The sequence below is a fragment of the Megachile rotundata genome, chromosome 7, assembly GCF_050947335.1.
Source record: "Megachile rotundata isolate GNS110a chromosome 7, iyMegRotu1, whole genome shotgun sequence".
NCBI lineage: Eukaryota > Metazoa > Arthropoda > Insecta > Hymenoptera > Megachilidae > Megachile > Megachile rotundata.
Genome location: NC_134989.1, coordinates 14,064,932 through 14,079,110, shown reverse-complemented (window position 1 = coordinate 14,079,110; position 14,179 = coordinate 14,064,932). Strand labels below are relative to the sequence as shown.

General features: G+C 43.7%; 1 protein-coding gene across 35 annotated transcripts in view; it reads left to right on the top strand.

Annotated features, from left to right (window-relative positions):
• shot (dystonin-like protein short stop) overlaps positions 1 to 14,179 on the top strand; it is a 105,072-nt gene that overhangs the window by 7,962 nt on the left and 82,931 nt on the right. For 14 of the 35 annotated variants that reach the window (XM_076533385.1, XM_076533390.1, XM_076533384.1 and 11 more), the window contains exons 1-2: positions 2,695 to 3,170; positions 13,246 to 13,715. The exons of 6 other annotated variants lie outside the window; for them this stretch is intronic. In XM_076533385.1, coding sequence (XP_076389500.1) covers positions 13,469 to 13,715 — 247 coding nt within the window. In that variant the 5' untranslated portion in view covers positions 2,695 to 3,170; positions 13,246 to 13,468. Of the gene's footprint in view, positions 1 to 2,693; positions 3,171 to 13,245; positions 13,716 to 14,179 lie in introns of those variants that run through there. 15 more of the 35 variants (XM_076533408.1, XM_076533405.1, XM_076533401.1 and 12 more) reach the window with 6 other exon arrangements.

Here is a 14,179-nt window from a genome sequence, read left to right as displayed (position 1 = left end):
TGATTCGTAAACATTCCTCGAAAATGACGCTTTCAATTGATTTCTATCAATGTACTTGTAGGCTACTTCCAGGACCGTAACCACAATATGTGGGTTTTAACTCTGATTGTATTTAAGTATGATATCAACCATTGGCGTAGTTAGGTTACTCATTAGGGATATTTAGCCTTCTGCTTTTAATAGTGCTGACTTTTCTATGAAAGTTTTCAGGTATTTAAATTTTTTGGTTTGAACATTTAGAAACGTAGGAAGGAAGTAATATTGAATTATGGAAGTATGGAAGTGTTTAAGAAATGTAGAAAAATGTAGAAATGTAGAGATGTAGAAGCGTAGAAGTGCAGAAACAACATGGCAGCGTAGAAGTTTAGAGATGTAGAATTGTAGAAGTGTAATAATGTAGAAGTGCAGAAATGTAGGAGTGTAGTGAAGTAGAAATTTAGATGTGTGGAATTCTATGAGTGTAGAATTGTGGAAGTGTAGTATTGTAGAAGTGTAGAATTCTATGAGTGTAGAACTGTAGAAGTATAGGATTGTAGAATTCTAGGAGTGTGGAATTATGGAAGTATAGAATTCTAGAAGTATAGTAATGTAGAAGCGTGGAATTGTAGAAGTGTAGTAATGTAGAAGGGTGCAATTATAGAAGAGTAGAATTCTAGGAGTGTGGAATTTTTGAAGTGTGGAATTCTAGGAGTATAGAATTCTGGGAGTGTAGAATTCTAGGAGTGTAGAATTTTTGTGAGTGTGGAATTCTAGGAGTGTAGATTTCAAGGAGTGTGGAATTCTAGGAGTGTGGAATTCTAGGAGTGTAGAATTTTTGGAGTGTAGAATTTTTGGAGTGTGGAATTCTAGGAGTGTGGAATTCTAGGAGTGTAGAATTCTAGGAGTGTAAAATTCTAGGAGTGTGGAATTCTATGAGTGTAGAATTTTTGGAGTGTGAAATTCTAGGAGTGTAGAATTCTAGAAGTATGGAATTCTAGGAGTGTAGAATTTTTGGAGTGTGGAATTCTAGGAGTGTAGAATTTTTGGAGTGTGGAATTCTAGGAGTGTAGAATTTTTGGAGTGTGGAATTCTAGGTGTGTGGAATTCTAGGAGTGTAGAATTCTAGGAGTGTGGAATTCTAGGAGTGTGGAATTTTTGGAGTGTGGAATTCTAGGAGTGTGGAATTCTAGGAGTGTGGAATTCTAGAAGTGTAGAATTCTAGGAGTGTGGAATTCTAGGAGTGTGGAATTCTAGGAGTGTAGAATTCTAGGAGTGTGGAATTCTAGGAGTGTAGAATTTTTGGAGTGTGGAATTCTGCTAGTATAGAATTTGTCGAGCGTAAAATTCTAGGAGTGTAGAATAGTAGAAGCGCACAATTCTAAGAGTGTGGACTTGTGAAAGTATAGAATTCTAGAAGTGTACAAACGCAGAAGTGTACAAGTGCAATAATGTGGAAATATAACAATTTGGAAATATAAAAACTTAAAATTCTAGAAATATACAAACATAGAAGCGTAAAAATACAAAAGTCCACAAATACAAAAACACAGAAACATACAAACAAAAACTTGTCAAATCAATGACTCAACAATATCGCAAGGCCACAAATATAATATAAAAACGTAATAAATTCAACACTCGTATTACGCCAATGATATCAAGGTATACCCAGATAAGTTAGTAAACTTTATCCTACGCGATCGGTATCGTTTATCTCGATAAGATAAACATTTGCACGCGCGTGCAGTATTAGCGATCCGGATGAAAGTCACGCATTTAGTGTCCACATCTGTTAGCAGGCGGTTTCGCGTTTGCTTTTGGCTTGGTTTTTGCCGCTAGCATAAACAAGAGGTAGAATACCGGCGACGTTAGGAATGATCAAGGAAGAAAAGCGACTAAAAAAATTAGCTACATTTGGCTTGGCGCCAAATCGCAAGAATTCTCACGCTGCGAGGGTGATACGCACCGCTCCTTCTCCGAGATCTTTCTTCTGTTTGGGACACGCGAGCGGAATCCGACGCGAAACGGTAAACGGTCGACGGAAAGAGAAAGAAAATGGAAGAGTTATAACGTTGAATGAACGCGCTTGTAAAAACTGAACAATCTGGACAAAGCTTTTAACCCTAATTTTTTTATCCACCACGAAACTTTAAGGCACTGAAATGAAAATTGCCTTTCAGTTTGTACTCTGGACACTTTTACGAGTTCATCTGTCTTGTAAAACGTTATCGTTTATTTTTACATTCTTATATATCTGGATTCATTTATAGCTGTATTTATACTTCAGATCACTATATTCTTATATCTAAGAGCCCTTGTAGGTCACAGAGTAGTTCCCATGGAGGTGTGAACTAGTAGATGAGATGTTACTCCGAAAAATGCAGGTTATGAAACGCAAGGACGTTAACGCAGAAATCGCAGCAGTTACGTGACCTGCCCTACGAACCTGTTCGCAACGTCGGCTATTCTCCGTGGCTCTGTCAAAAACACAGAGCCGAGTCCAGCAAGCAGTCCGCTCTCTCTGCCCCTCTCCTATCAGTCAGTTTCACCCCGACCCTCGTGTTACCAACCGTGGTCTCTAGCCGATGAACGGAGAAAGTAAAGGACAGAAGGAGGTGCAATGGCGGGGTTACGCGAGGAGAGGTTAGGTTCTGGAAGCTCGGGGCTCCGAGAGGTAGAGAGGCAGCCTGGGTGGGCGGCAGTTGTCCAGGCCTCTGCAGTCTGTGTCGAGGCGACGTGGTCTACAGGACGGAGCGGCAAATCGCGTCTTCTCCAACCCGCAAGCCGCGCTCGCTCGCTCTCCTTCTATTCCCCTCTTTCTCTCCCTCTCTCTCTCTGTCATCCCCTCTTTCATTCTCTCCCTCTCTCCGTTGCCATTCCTCGGTTCCCTACCCTGTCGGTTCCTTCTTATCCGCTGCTCCTCTTTCCTTCGGCCCATTCATCCTTCTCGGTCCACCTTTCCCTCTTTTTCCGACCCGGGCCCGTCTCCTTCTCCGTCGCCGTTTATCGCCGTCCTCGTCCCACGGCCTACAGCTACCTGGCCGTGTTACGGCGGGGTTCCGGATACGCGCGTCGACTTCGTCAACGTGTTGTCGTGCGGTACGTTCTGCCGAGGAATTTCAGTGCCACGTCTCGAGTACGAGCGATCGGTTGGCCCGGTTCGCGTGTCGAGTCATCCACGATCTAACGACGTACGTATGCGATCGCGTTGTGTCGAGTATCTGTGCGGGTAAACAAGGAAACGGAGGAACGACACGTGCATCGCGGGAAACTGTCCGGGATCGTTGCACGGAATATCGGTTGGATTTCGTTGTTCGGTTAGGCGTGCATTAGGTATCGTTTCGATAAACCCGTGGCCCGTGAGCAAAACACGAGGCGTTCGTGAGTCACGCTTCGTTCTGTGGCACCTCCCTGGCTCTTTCTACCTCTACAGCTGTCTCTTCGGCTGCTCTGTCCTTCTCGCAACGCTTCACGCGAGCATACGGTCCTCGTTGCACGCCCGATCGCTCCCACTTCGGGAATTGCCCCTTCCATTAACGAGCGACTTGTTGGTAATCGTGAAACGGCATCGGGTCTGAACGGTTAAGTCGACCGATTCACGAAATAAGAAATGCCGATATTATCCGGTTCATTCAAGATTGCCATCGTACTTTCGTTTCTTTCCCTTTTTCTTCGTTTCGTGCAATTTTCGATTTAACGCGAGATTTTCAGCTTGCTAACGATAGAGTTGTTTGCGACGCGAGGTTGATTCATGTTTTCGAGATTAAAATTTATGGGACGAATGTTGTCGAAGGGTCGGCCAGGTATCGGCTGACTCATTTAGGACTTGTGTTTCTGGCTTGCATTCTTCACACTTCGTGATTCGAGTTAAAATTAACTCTTAAGTAGCCTTAGTGCTTTAGGACTTTTGATACGGCACTTGGGAAGTTTGGGTCTTGAGAGTTTGGTAATGATTGGTGGACTTTGATAGCTGGAGATGTTTTACGGCTTTACTAGTTACAGGTTTGATCACTTGGAACTTTGGAATTTTAGGTTCTTGTGGATTTGGAAGTGGAAACTTTGGGAGTGTGAGACTTTAGGGTGTTTGAGGTGTGGGAACTTTGGATGGTGGGGCTTTAGGATGTTTCAGATGTGGGAAATTTGGGATAGTAGGACTTCAGGATGTTTGAGATGTGGAGACATTGGATAGTGGGACTTTAGGATATTTTAGATGTTGGAACATTAGGAGTTTGGAACATTTGGCGCTCTGGAGATGTTAGACTTTGGATCTTCGAAATGACCAAACTTTGGTCATCAAGACTTTAGGACTTTAAAGTTAAAAATTCGTAATTTTATGAACATACGTTGAGACTGGTACTTTAGATGTTCTTGGAAATTGTTCCCCAAAAGATCTTGCGGAACAGTGTTCTACTGCAGCAGAGATTTCGTAGTTTTGCAGATAGATTCTCCCCATGCAATCAGTGAATGACATGTCTGTATCGAAAAGGCGCCCACATGTGCATTAGGCAAGAATGAGAAGAGTACGTTGACGTAATCGAAGAAGAGCGCGGTCCCGAGAATTGTGTTGCACACGCATAATAAAAGAGAGATAGGCGGTGGTTAGCAGCCGTCGAGTGAATAAGAAGAAAGTCGTTTTCATCGAATACGGAGATTGCGTAATAATTACAAGCTGGGTAGGAGCTCTATGACAAACCGGCTCCGCGAGACACGCCGCGCACAATCACGTACATATGAAGTATACGGCGTTTGTGTCCGTTTTATCCGCGTACGTGGAATTTCTTAATTTGGTCCGATCGACCTATTCTCTCGCCCGAATCGGTCGTCGTTTAACCGTTTTCCATCGTCATCGAAAACAGAAACGTCATCGTTCGAGGAATCGTATCTTCGATTTTCCCTTCGTTTCATCCCGGAAAAGCGTGTGTGATTTGTACATATGTTGTTCACAATTCAAATGACGTTCGAAGTCGCGTGCTTTCTTGCCAAATTACTTCGGTTCGGTTTAATTGAGTTCTGCCAGCTCGAAGGTCTCTTGTTTAAATGGAATGCCAATTATTCGCTTCACCCTCTCTGCGTTTTATCTCGCTGCATGCCATACGATGATATCCGTGCGTGCTTCGAAGCACGTTTTGTTCATCGATTTTTCCTTGCATTCCTCTTATATCTTCCCTCGGCTATCTTTACGATCACCTTCAAATTACTTATCACTAGGGATACTGCGATCTAACGATGCATGGATACGGGAATATCTAACGATCTAGGGATATTGGTGTGATATTGTGATGCAGGGATGTTCCACATTGTAGGGTTAATCGACAGCTAGGATGTACTTCATTTAGGGATATTGATGCCTAAGATTACTCAAAAGTAAATCATGATACTCAGAACCATTCGTACTCTCAAATACCCTAATAAAAACGGCAATATAACGAGTGTGACCAATATGTGATATTTCTAGGGATATTTGATGTCTAAAGATTACTCAAAAGTAAATCATGACACTCAGAACCATTCGTACTCTCAAGTACCCTAATAAAAACGGCAATATAACGAGTATGACCTATATGTGATATTTCTGTTTCTAACCATCAGTAAATTTTTTGATTTTCTTAATTTTCGTCCGTCATGTTCTCGTTCCTTGGTTCTCACTATCGTCGTCGAGATACACCGGGTCTCCTTCTCGCTCTCTTTCTACTTGTTCGGTTAGTATATCGCCCCACCTTTCGTATCTGCGACCTCCACGGCGTTCGCACCGAAAGCCGTATTTGGTCGTTGCGTTAACAGACCCGCGAAAGTGCAAGTAAGCTTTATCGTTCGGGTCCGCGGAGCCCCGGACTCGCATTGCGGCCAACGTCGTCATCGGAGTGTCCCTTCCAATCGGGACACCGTATCTTTCTTTTCCCGTCTTTTCGATCCTTCTTTTCTTCCACGAAACTATTTCCGTAAATGGCCGAAACGGGAAAAAAAAGGACCATTTTCCAGTACGGTCGAAACGAACGTTGTTTTTCGACTTTCGCTTGCAAAATCACGTCGAATGTTTTATTTCATGCCGGGGCTCGAGATCGTCGACGCCGTTTACCATCTCGAAAACCAGTTTCAGTTGCGTCGCGAAACAGGAACGAACAGTTTATAGAGAAACCCGTGAGGAAGAAGAAGGAGAGGAAGAAATAGGTGGAGGCTCTATTAGTCGAAACGGTCCGCTTAACGAGCTGTTTCGATGGGTTCTTTGTATCGCGCGAAAAGGTTCGGCGAAAAATTATCGGATTTACGACGAGATTTCGACCGAATTCGGTAAAGGTCATCCTCAAGGTATTCTAGTTATGTCGTGTCCACACTTAGCGCTCGTGTTTTTATATTCGATCGTGTTTTTTAGCCCTGGACCGTTTCGCAATAGTTCATTAGCAATTTGCGAATAGGAACTTCTCACACTGACGTGCGAAAATAATTCGCTGAAACTCCATCGGTGATTCGGGATCAGTTTGCGAGTGCTTTTTCAGTTTCCATTCGTGGGTTACTGCTTTTACGAACGGATAGTGTTGTGATTCGGGTCGGAAGCTGTTTCTTGAGTAATTAGGGTTGTGAGGAATTTGGGTCGTGAGATATTTGAGTTGTCAGTAATTCGGGTCGCGAGCAATTTGAGTTGTGAATAATTCAAATCGTGATATTTTGGTTTGGAAAAATCGGGTCGTGAGAAATTTGGGTCGTGGGCAATTCGGGTCGCGAGAAATTCGGATCATGGGCAATTCGGGTCGAGAGAAATTCGGGTCGTGGGCAATTCGGACCGCGAGAAGTTCGGGTCGTGGGCAATTCTGGTCGCGATAAATTCGGGTCGTGGGCAATTCTGGTCGCGAGAAATTCGGATCGTGGGCAATTCGGGTCGCGAGAAATCCGAGTCGTGAATAACTCAAACCGCGATTTTCCGGGTTGAGAAAATTCGGGTCGTGAGAAATTCGAGTCGTGAATAATTTAAATCGTGATTTTCCGGGTTGAGAAAATTCGGGTCGTGAAAGACTCGGGTCTTAGTTAATTTGGGTCGTGAATAATTCGGGTTGCAAATAATTCGAGTCGTAAATAATTCAAATCATGATATTTCATGTTTGGAAAATCGAGTCATAGCAAGTCGGGTCGTAAGATATTCGGGACGTAAGTATTCGGGTCGTGAGAAACTTTAAACATAGGTAATTTGTATCGTGACTTATGAATAATTCAAATCCCAATATTTCAGGTAGCCAAAATTGTGTCATAACAATTCGGGTCGTGAGACATTTAGGTCGAATGTAATATGGGTCGTAGTTACTGATTCACGCCATGAATTCAGGTTGTACCTAATTTGGGTCGTAACTCAGGTAGGGATCAATACGGGTCGCGCACTCGGGTGAGAACAATTCGGGTCGCGTACGACTCGGCCAGCAATTTACACTATAAACAATCGGTCCTCAAGCTACTTGGATTATAAGCAAATCGACATAAGTAATTTGGGTCACATTCGAGGCGAAAGTAATTCGGGTCGTTTCCAGTTGTGAACAATTCGGGTAGTGATCATCTTATCGCACGTGGGATTCGGGTCGTGCGCTATTCCGCTTGTAATTAATCGAGAGCAAATCTCAAGTGACTTGAAGCTTTTACTTCCTTGCAATTTAAACTCAATTTTCAAATGCGCAAAGTACTTTGCTAGTTTCTAAATAAATGAACCCTGTTAATTTTCTAGCAATTACTCATCAGTGATACCTTTCGTACATCAGTACCACTTATGGTACCAAATATAATTTACCATACATCCGTAATTCAGCAATTTACAAGAAATTGTGAAATCCAAATGTGAACGCGGCATTAGAGTGGAAGTAGCCCGTTTCCGAGGATATCCCGGTTGTCGATTCGCGGTATCAAGTTCGAGGTTAAGAAGAACCTTGTAGAGCAGCGAAACGCGACTAGCCTGCTACCTTGACGAGAAAGGTCGATTCGTAATTGATATTCGCTGGCTAGAGTTACTTACGTGTTTCGTAGGAACGGTTACGTCGTTAGGATGTATCGGCAGGATCGGGATTCGTTACGTTATCTGTCTGTAGGTCGACCGGTATGATGAGCGAAAGAGTTACGCTAACTCGACGTATCGCGATGGTGTTCATAAGTAGGACGCAAGTGGGACAGTAGCAGGCGAGCACGCACGGTGTCGTTAACAGGGACAAGCAAGGCAAGAAAGATGCTTTTGCGTTGTCACGAGGTGGGATCGAACGCTTTTGTCGCTCGAGACGGTTATGCGAGATGTCAAGATAGGTGGGGTTTCCGTTCAAGAAACAACCCGTGGATTTAGTCAGACTCTCTGCTAGAAATATTCCAAATCTACTACAACTATTGGTACTAGTTTTAGTACCAATTCAGTACCAATTCTCACTGAATTTGAATGCAACCAGAGCTTTCAGATACCTCACTTTCTGAAAAGTTTGACAAATTCTTCCATCATTAAGTCACTGTTTACTACTTCCATAATCACTCGACACTAGAGATTTAGTTAGAAAAATATTTATTTCAACTAGTTTGAGTCAGCTTTCGAGTGCCGAGGGATAAGATAGAGGTTCAAGTTATCTCGAGTTCAAAATAAAAGTTGTAGCGAAGGACGCGAGATGATGAACGGCACTCCGTTCGAATATTAATATTAAAAGCGTTTCGTAAGAGGACCCGGTGAAAAACAGGAGGGTGGAAGGAAAAAGACCGTCGCAGCGTGCCACGCTTTGCCGCGTGCGTCTCAAGGCTGACCGAGCTATACGACCGTCCGGAGAGAGTCTTCTCAGCTTCCAAAGAGCCCTCGAGAGAGTCCTCCGAGAGCCGACTATGGACCCGTTATACTGCTACGCCGTTGCCACAAGAATGCCGCCTAGCCGGCCTCTCTTGCAGCTCGCGTTATACACGGTGCTCCTGCAATCGTCGCATAACCAGGAAGGGGATGATTGTTCGCGAAAAAAACCCTTGACAATCTCGTACATCTGCTGAATTACTAGTTTGGGAATTTTGGGGATTTGTGGATTTGTGGACGTGTGGATGTGTGGATGTATGAACGTGTGGATGTCTACATGTTTAGATGTGTGGATGTCTGGATATCTGGATGTCTGAATGTGTGGATGTTTGAATGTGTGGATGTTTGAATGTGTGGATGTGTGGATATGTGGATGTATGAATGTCTGGATCTGTAAATGTGTGGATGTGTAGATGTGTGGATATGTGGATATGTGGATATGTGGATATGTGAATATGTGGATATGTGAATATGTGGATGCGTGGATACGTGGATATGTGGATATGTGAATATGTGGATGCGTGGATACGTGGATATGTGGATGCGTGGATATGTGGATATGTGGATATGTGGATATGTGAATATGTGGATGCGTGGATATGTGGATGCGTGGATATGTGGATATGTGGATGCGTGGATACGTGGATACGTGGATATATGGATGCGTGGATATGTGGATGCGTGGATATGTGGATGCGTGGATATGTGGAGCGTGGATATGTGGATGCGTGGATATGTGGATGCGTGGATATGTGGATGCGTGGATATGTGGAGCGTGGATATGTGGATGCGTGGATATGTGGATGCGTGGATATGTGGATATGTGGATGCATGGGTGTCTGAACGTGTGGATGTGTGGATCTGTGGAATTGAAAATTTGAAAATTTGGAAATTTAAGATTTAGGAATTTGACAATTGGTAGTTTATGAAATTTGATTGCTAAGGAATTTAGGACCTATAGGACTTGAGACACCCCTATCTCTCTGATACCTCTATGTCGCGTTCACAGACCATCGTTCAAAAATTATCCTCCCATATTTTGAACTTGCAATTCCCGAGACACCGTGTATACGGTGTACACGCGCTTCCTCCTCTTCCTCCGTCGCTTTCCTCTCGAGTCTTTACACGCGGATCGTTCGCAAACGATCCTCAGCTACCTCTTTCTTTCGACGTGTTTAGAATGTCTCAGCGATGGTACAAATCGAAAGTTCGTAGGTGGTGCAAGTATAGGTAGGAGTTGATTAAAAAAAAAGGATACGTTGTGATGTCATCGATCGTTTCGCGTTTCGTTTGTCTTTCACGGATAATATTTCTCTCCTTCACGCGTTGGTTGTCGGGATGTTGTCATCGCTGATGCGTTAACGCTTATACCTACGTGGCTACCGGTCTAATTAACACGTCTGCCGCGAGGGTCACCTGATCGCTGACGTCTCGGATTTATTCAATGACCGTCGGTCTTCCACTGTGTACTTCAATTTTTATCGCTGCACCGATGATACAACGCCTATCTAATCTTGAACGAGTATTTTATTTTAGTTCAATGTCAGAAGATTGCCCGATAAGATGGTTCCTGGAATATCACGTACTTTCGCTTCTCTTCTTTCGAGAACTGTGGCAAAATTTCAGATGCTCTGTTCACGCGTAACACGTAGAGGGGTTACTTTCTCTCGAACTTTCTATACATCATCTATCCAATGGGACGTGGTTAGAAGGAGTTAGCCTAACACCGCGTGGCGCGTCACACGCGGTACTCTATTTTCTATTCGCATCTAATTCCGGCGGTTCTACAGATCCGGCCTGAGTCGGTTCGAGTCAAGTAGCTTCAGGTCGAATTGTCAAGTCTTCTCAGGTCGAACTGCTATGTCTTATCTGTTTGTGTATCATTGAATATACTTTAGTTCACTTGGTGACTCAGGTCAAATTGCCTAATGTTGAGCTGGATCAAGTCAGTTCATCTAGTTTAGTCTGTTCAGGTCAGATTGCTAAGTCTGATCTCTTCAATCCATATTATCTAGTTAGCTTTGACACAGTTTTGTTCAAATTGTTCACTCCAACAGACTCCAGTGTAATTGTCTAATAGTAGTCTGGCTGAGTTGGTTTAACTTAACCCATGCAATCTAACAGACTCAAGTCAAATTAGCCAAGTTAGTCTGGTTGAGATGGTTTAACTTGACTCATGCAGTCTAGCAGACTCAAGTCAAATTAGCCAAATTAGTCTGGTTGAGATGGTTTAACTTATCTCATGCAGTCTAGCAGACTCAAGTCGAATTAGTCAAATCAGTCTGGTTGAGTTGGTTTAATTTAACCCTGCAGTCTATTCAGTCCAATTTAAGTGGATTCATTCAAATGAAGTCACCCAGACAAGTCGATTCAAGCTTATTTGATTAATTGTCCAGATTTATGAACACAAGTTTGAGAACAGTCTACTTATATCAGCTCAAGTCGAATCATCCTAGCGTTTAAATCGAGTCAGCGATGTTCGGAGACACGTACGGACCAGGTGCTAATAACAAGCTTGACATTTTCGTAAACGTAGAATGCCGTGGAATAACAGATTAAGTTCACGGTTAATGTTGTTGGCCCAGCATTCTGTTCTCGTACGGGAAAGTTTATAAAAAGAGGATAGCCGTCGTATTTACAAAGTAGCAGTTAATAATGTAGTTACATTGTAGTTACCAAGTTCTCCGAAACATTCGAAGTGGTCGAGTCGTTGGTCAAGTACTCGACAGTTAGTTTATTAAGAGTTTTGAAAGGTTTAGTAAGGCTTGGTCCTTCCCTTGTTAGTAAAGGGGGAGTCGGTGTCGCAATTGGCTTTACTGCTTTTCGCTCCGATCCAGAAGACGACACCCACATGCCATTGCTTCCATTACCATATGCGGAGATCCCGATGGTCTTGGGTTTCCCTGGGTGGCACCCGTGTCTCAGTCAGCAACCGTCAGTTTGGTAGAGATCGTTCGCTCTCTCGGCCTCGTTCATTCGTTAGTACACAATCTCTCTGATTCGCTCGCGAGCTCTCCGCGCGACTACTCCTCGGCCGCGCACTCCTCGACCGTACGTTGTCCCCTTTGTTTCTCTCTTATCACCGGTTTTGCGGACGTTTCATAACATTCCTAACGCGTTTAAACGGTAATAGAATCGTCGGGTTTAATTGGTCGCGCTCGAGGCCCCGTAGCGAAAATTGCCTCGTCTTCTATTTATCGCCGGCGGTCCGCTCGCGGATATAGTTAAACTCTCTCGGCCTCTCTTTCTCTGTTTCTCACGGGAACGATGAACTAGGCGTCAGCGAAAAGACCGATTACCGTGGCCTCTCTGTACGCCTTCCACCGTACGCCACTTTGGCCTCAAGAAACGTTGAGTGGTTACGTCTGCGACGTGCCGTGATAAATTCGGTCGTTGATTCGTTAAGGTTCGTTCGTCTGGAGAGCGGGCGAACGGCCTGAACGGGGAACGAAATTAGCCGTTCTCCTCTCTTCTTCTTCTTCTTCTTCTTCTTCGTCTTCTTCTTCGCATTGTCCGTGTGTCGTACGAGTGTCGCCCGTGCAACCCGCTCGAGGTTCCTCCGTTTCCAATCCCGTTCGATCTTCTTCTCGACAGTGCTACGTCAGTGCCGCGACGTGGAAAGTGAAATCTGCACGAGAGTGAATTTTAACACGTTCGGATCGTTACTTAGATATACCGAACTCGGGCTGACCGCGAATACTTCGTGCATTTTCTACTGTGATTGGTGATATCGTTGACGGTCATAATATTTGAGATATCGCGGACGACCGAAGTGATGTGGAGTGTCATGTGGAATTTCTGTTTCTGAATCTCAATCCTCTCATAAAGTTTCCATTTTCTTGAGTTAAATTACCTCTACATGCATCCCTCCACGTATGTAATCCTACACATGTGCAATTCTCCACATATGCAAACCTTCACATATGCAACCCTCTACATATGTAACCTTCTACATATGCAATTGTCCAAATATGTAAACCTTCACATATGCAACTCTCCACATGTGTAACCCACCACATATGAAATTCTCCACATATGCAAACCTTCACATTTGCAATTCTCTACATATGCAACCCTCTACGTATATAACTCTCCACATATGCAATTCTCCACATATGCGAACCTCCACATATGCAACCCTCTATGTATGTAACCCTTCACATATGCAATTCTCCACATATGCGAACCTTCACATATGTAACCCTCCACATATGCAATTCTTCACATATGCAAACCTCCACATATGCAACCCTCCATGTATGTAACCCTCTACATATGTAACTCTCCATGCATGTAACCCACTACATCTGCAACTCTCCACATATGCAACTCTCCACATATGTAACTCTCCTTGTATGTAACCCACTACATCCGCAGCTCTCCACATATGCAACCCTCCACATACGCAACCGCCATATCTCAACGAAAACGATATCACCCATCGCCATCACCGATCTCCAATAAATATTCATCTGCAGGCACCCCTCGAATCCGGAAGTGAGGTGCGTGAACCGGGTCTCTCAACTCGAAGTGCCATATATTAAGCTAAATATCGATATAGTGTCCTAAAAACAATACGGTGTGAAAAAACAGAGTGCGTGCGATCGAGTGTATAATACAAAGAAAGAGTATAAAATAAAGAGAAGAGGCCCGATGGGTGTTATCGAGAGCAGCTAGAGGAGGATTTAATCGGCTAACGACATGTCCACTCAGGCTTATTACAAGGAGAGGCTCGGTTTCGATCCGGCCGACACCGTTGCGGAACATCATCGTGAACAGAGGTCGCAGCACGGCTACGAGGAGTCGTTGTCCAAGTTCAAAGGTCAGAAGGCAAACGGATTTTCGTGGATGATGGAACGCGAAGAAAATTGGCGGGTGGACGTGGAACATCGTTCGGGCAACTCTCAGGCGTTCTGGGGTTGTTGGGCGATGTTCATCGAGGCGCACGGTAGGTGAAGAGTTGGCATGCCGATGGCTGGACCTGTTCCAATACCTTCTTTTGCCCGTGACCCTACCTCCTCCTATTTTTTTTTATTCTTCGTTCGATACTTTTTCGCCGCTTATGCAAGATGTCGATTTTGGAAATGTTCTTTTGGTGAGATGTAAATTGCTTCGATTTAATGGATATTTATATCGGTCGGTGGTATTATAATGACCAAAGTGTAAGTAGAGGTTTTAAGTACGAACATGTATGACAATGTTAAATATCATATGTTGAGGTATTAAATACGAACGTATACAGAGAGCTATTAAATACAAACATATAAAGAGGTATTAAGTACGACGTTAAATATCAACGTTAAAGTCATATGTCTCATCTGTAAAGCTGATTTTGCAATCTGATCAGAATAGTATTAAATGAAGTTGACATTCATGACGATAATTTTGAATATTTTTAATTTTAACTGATCT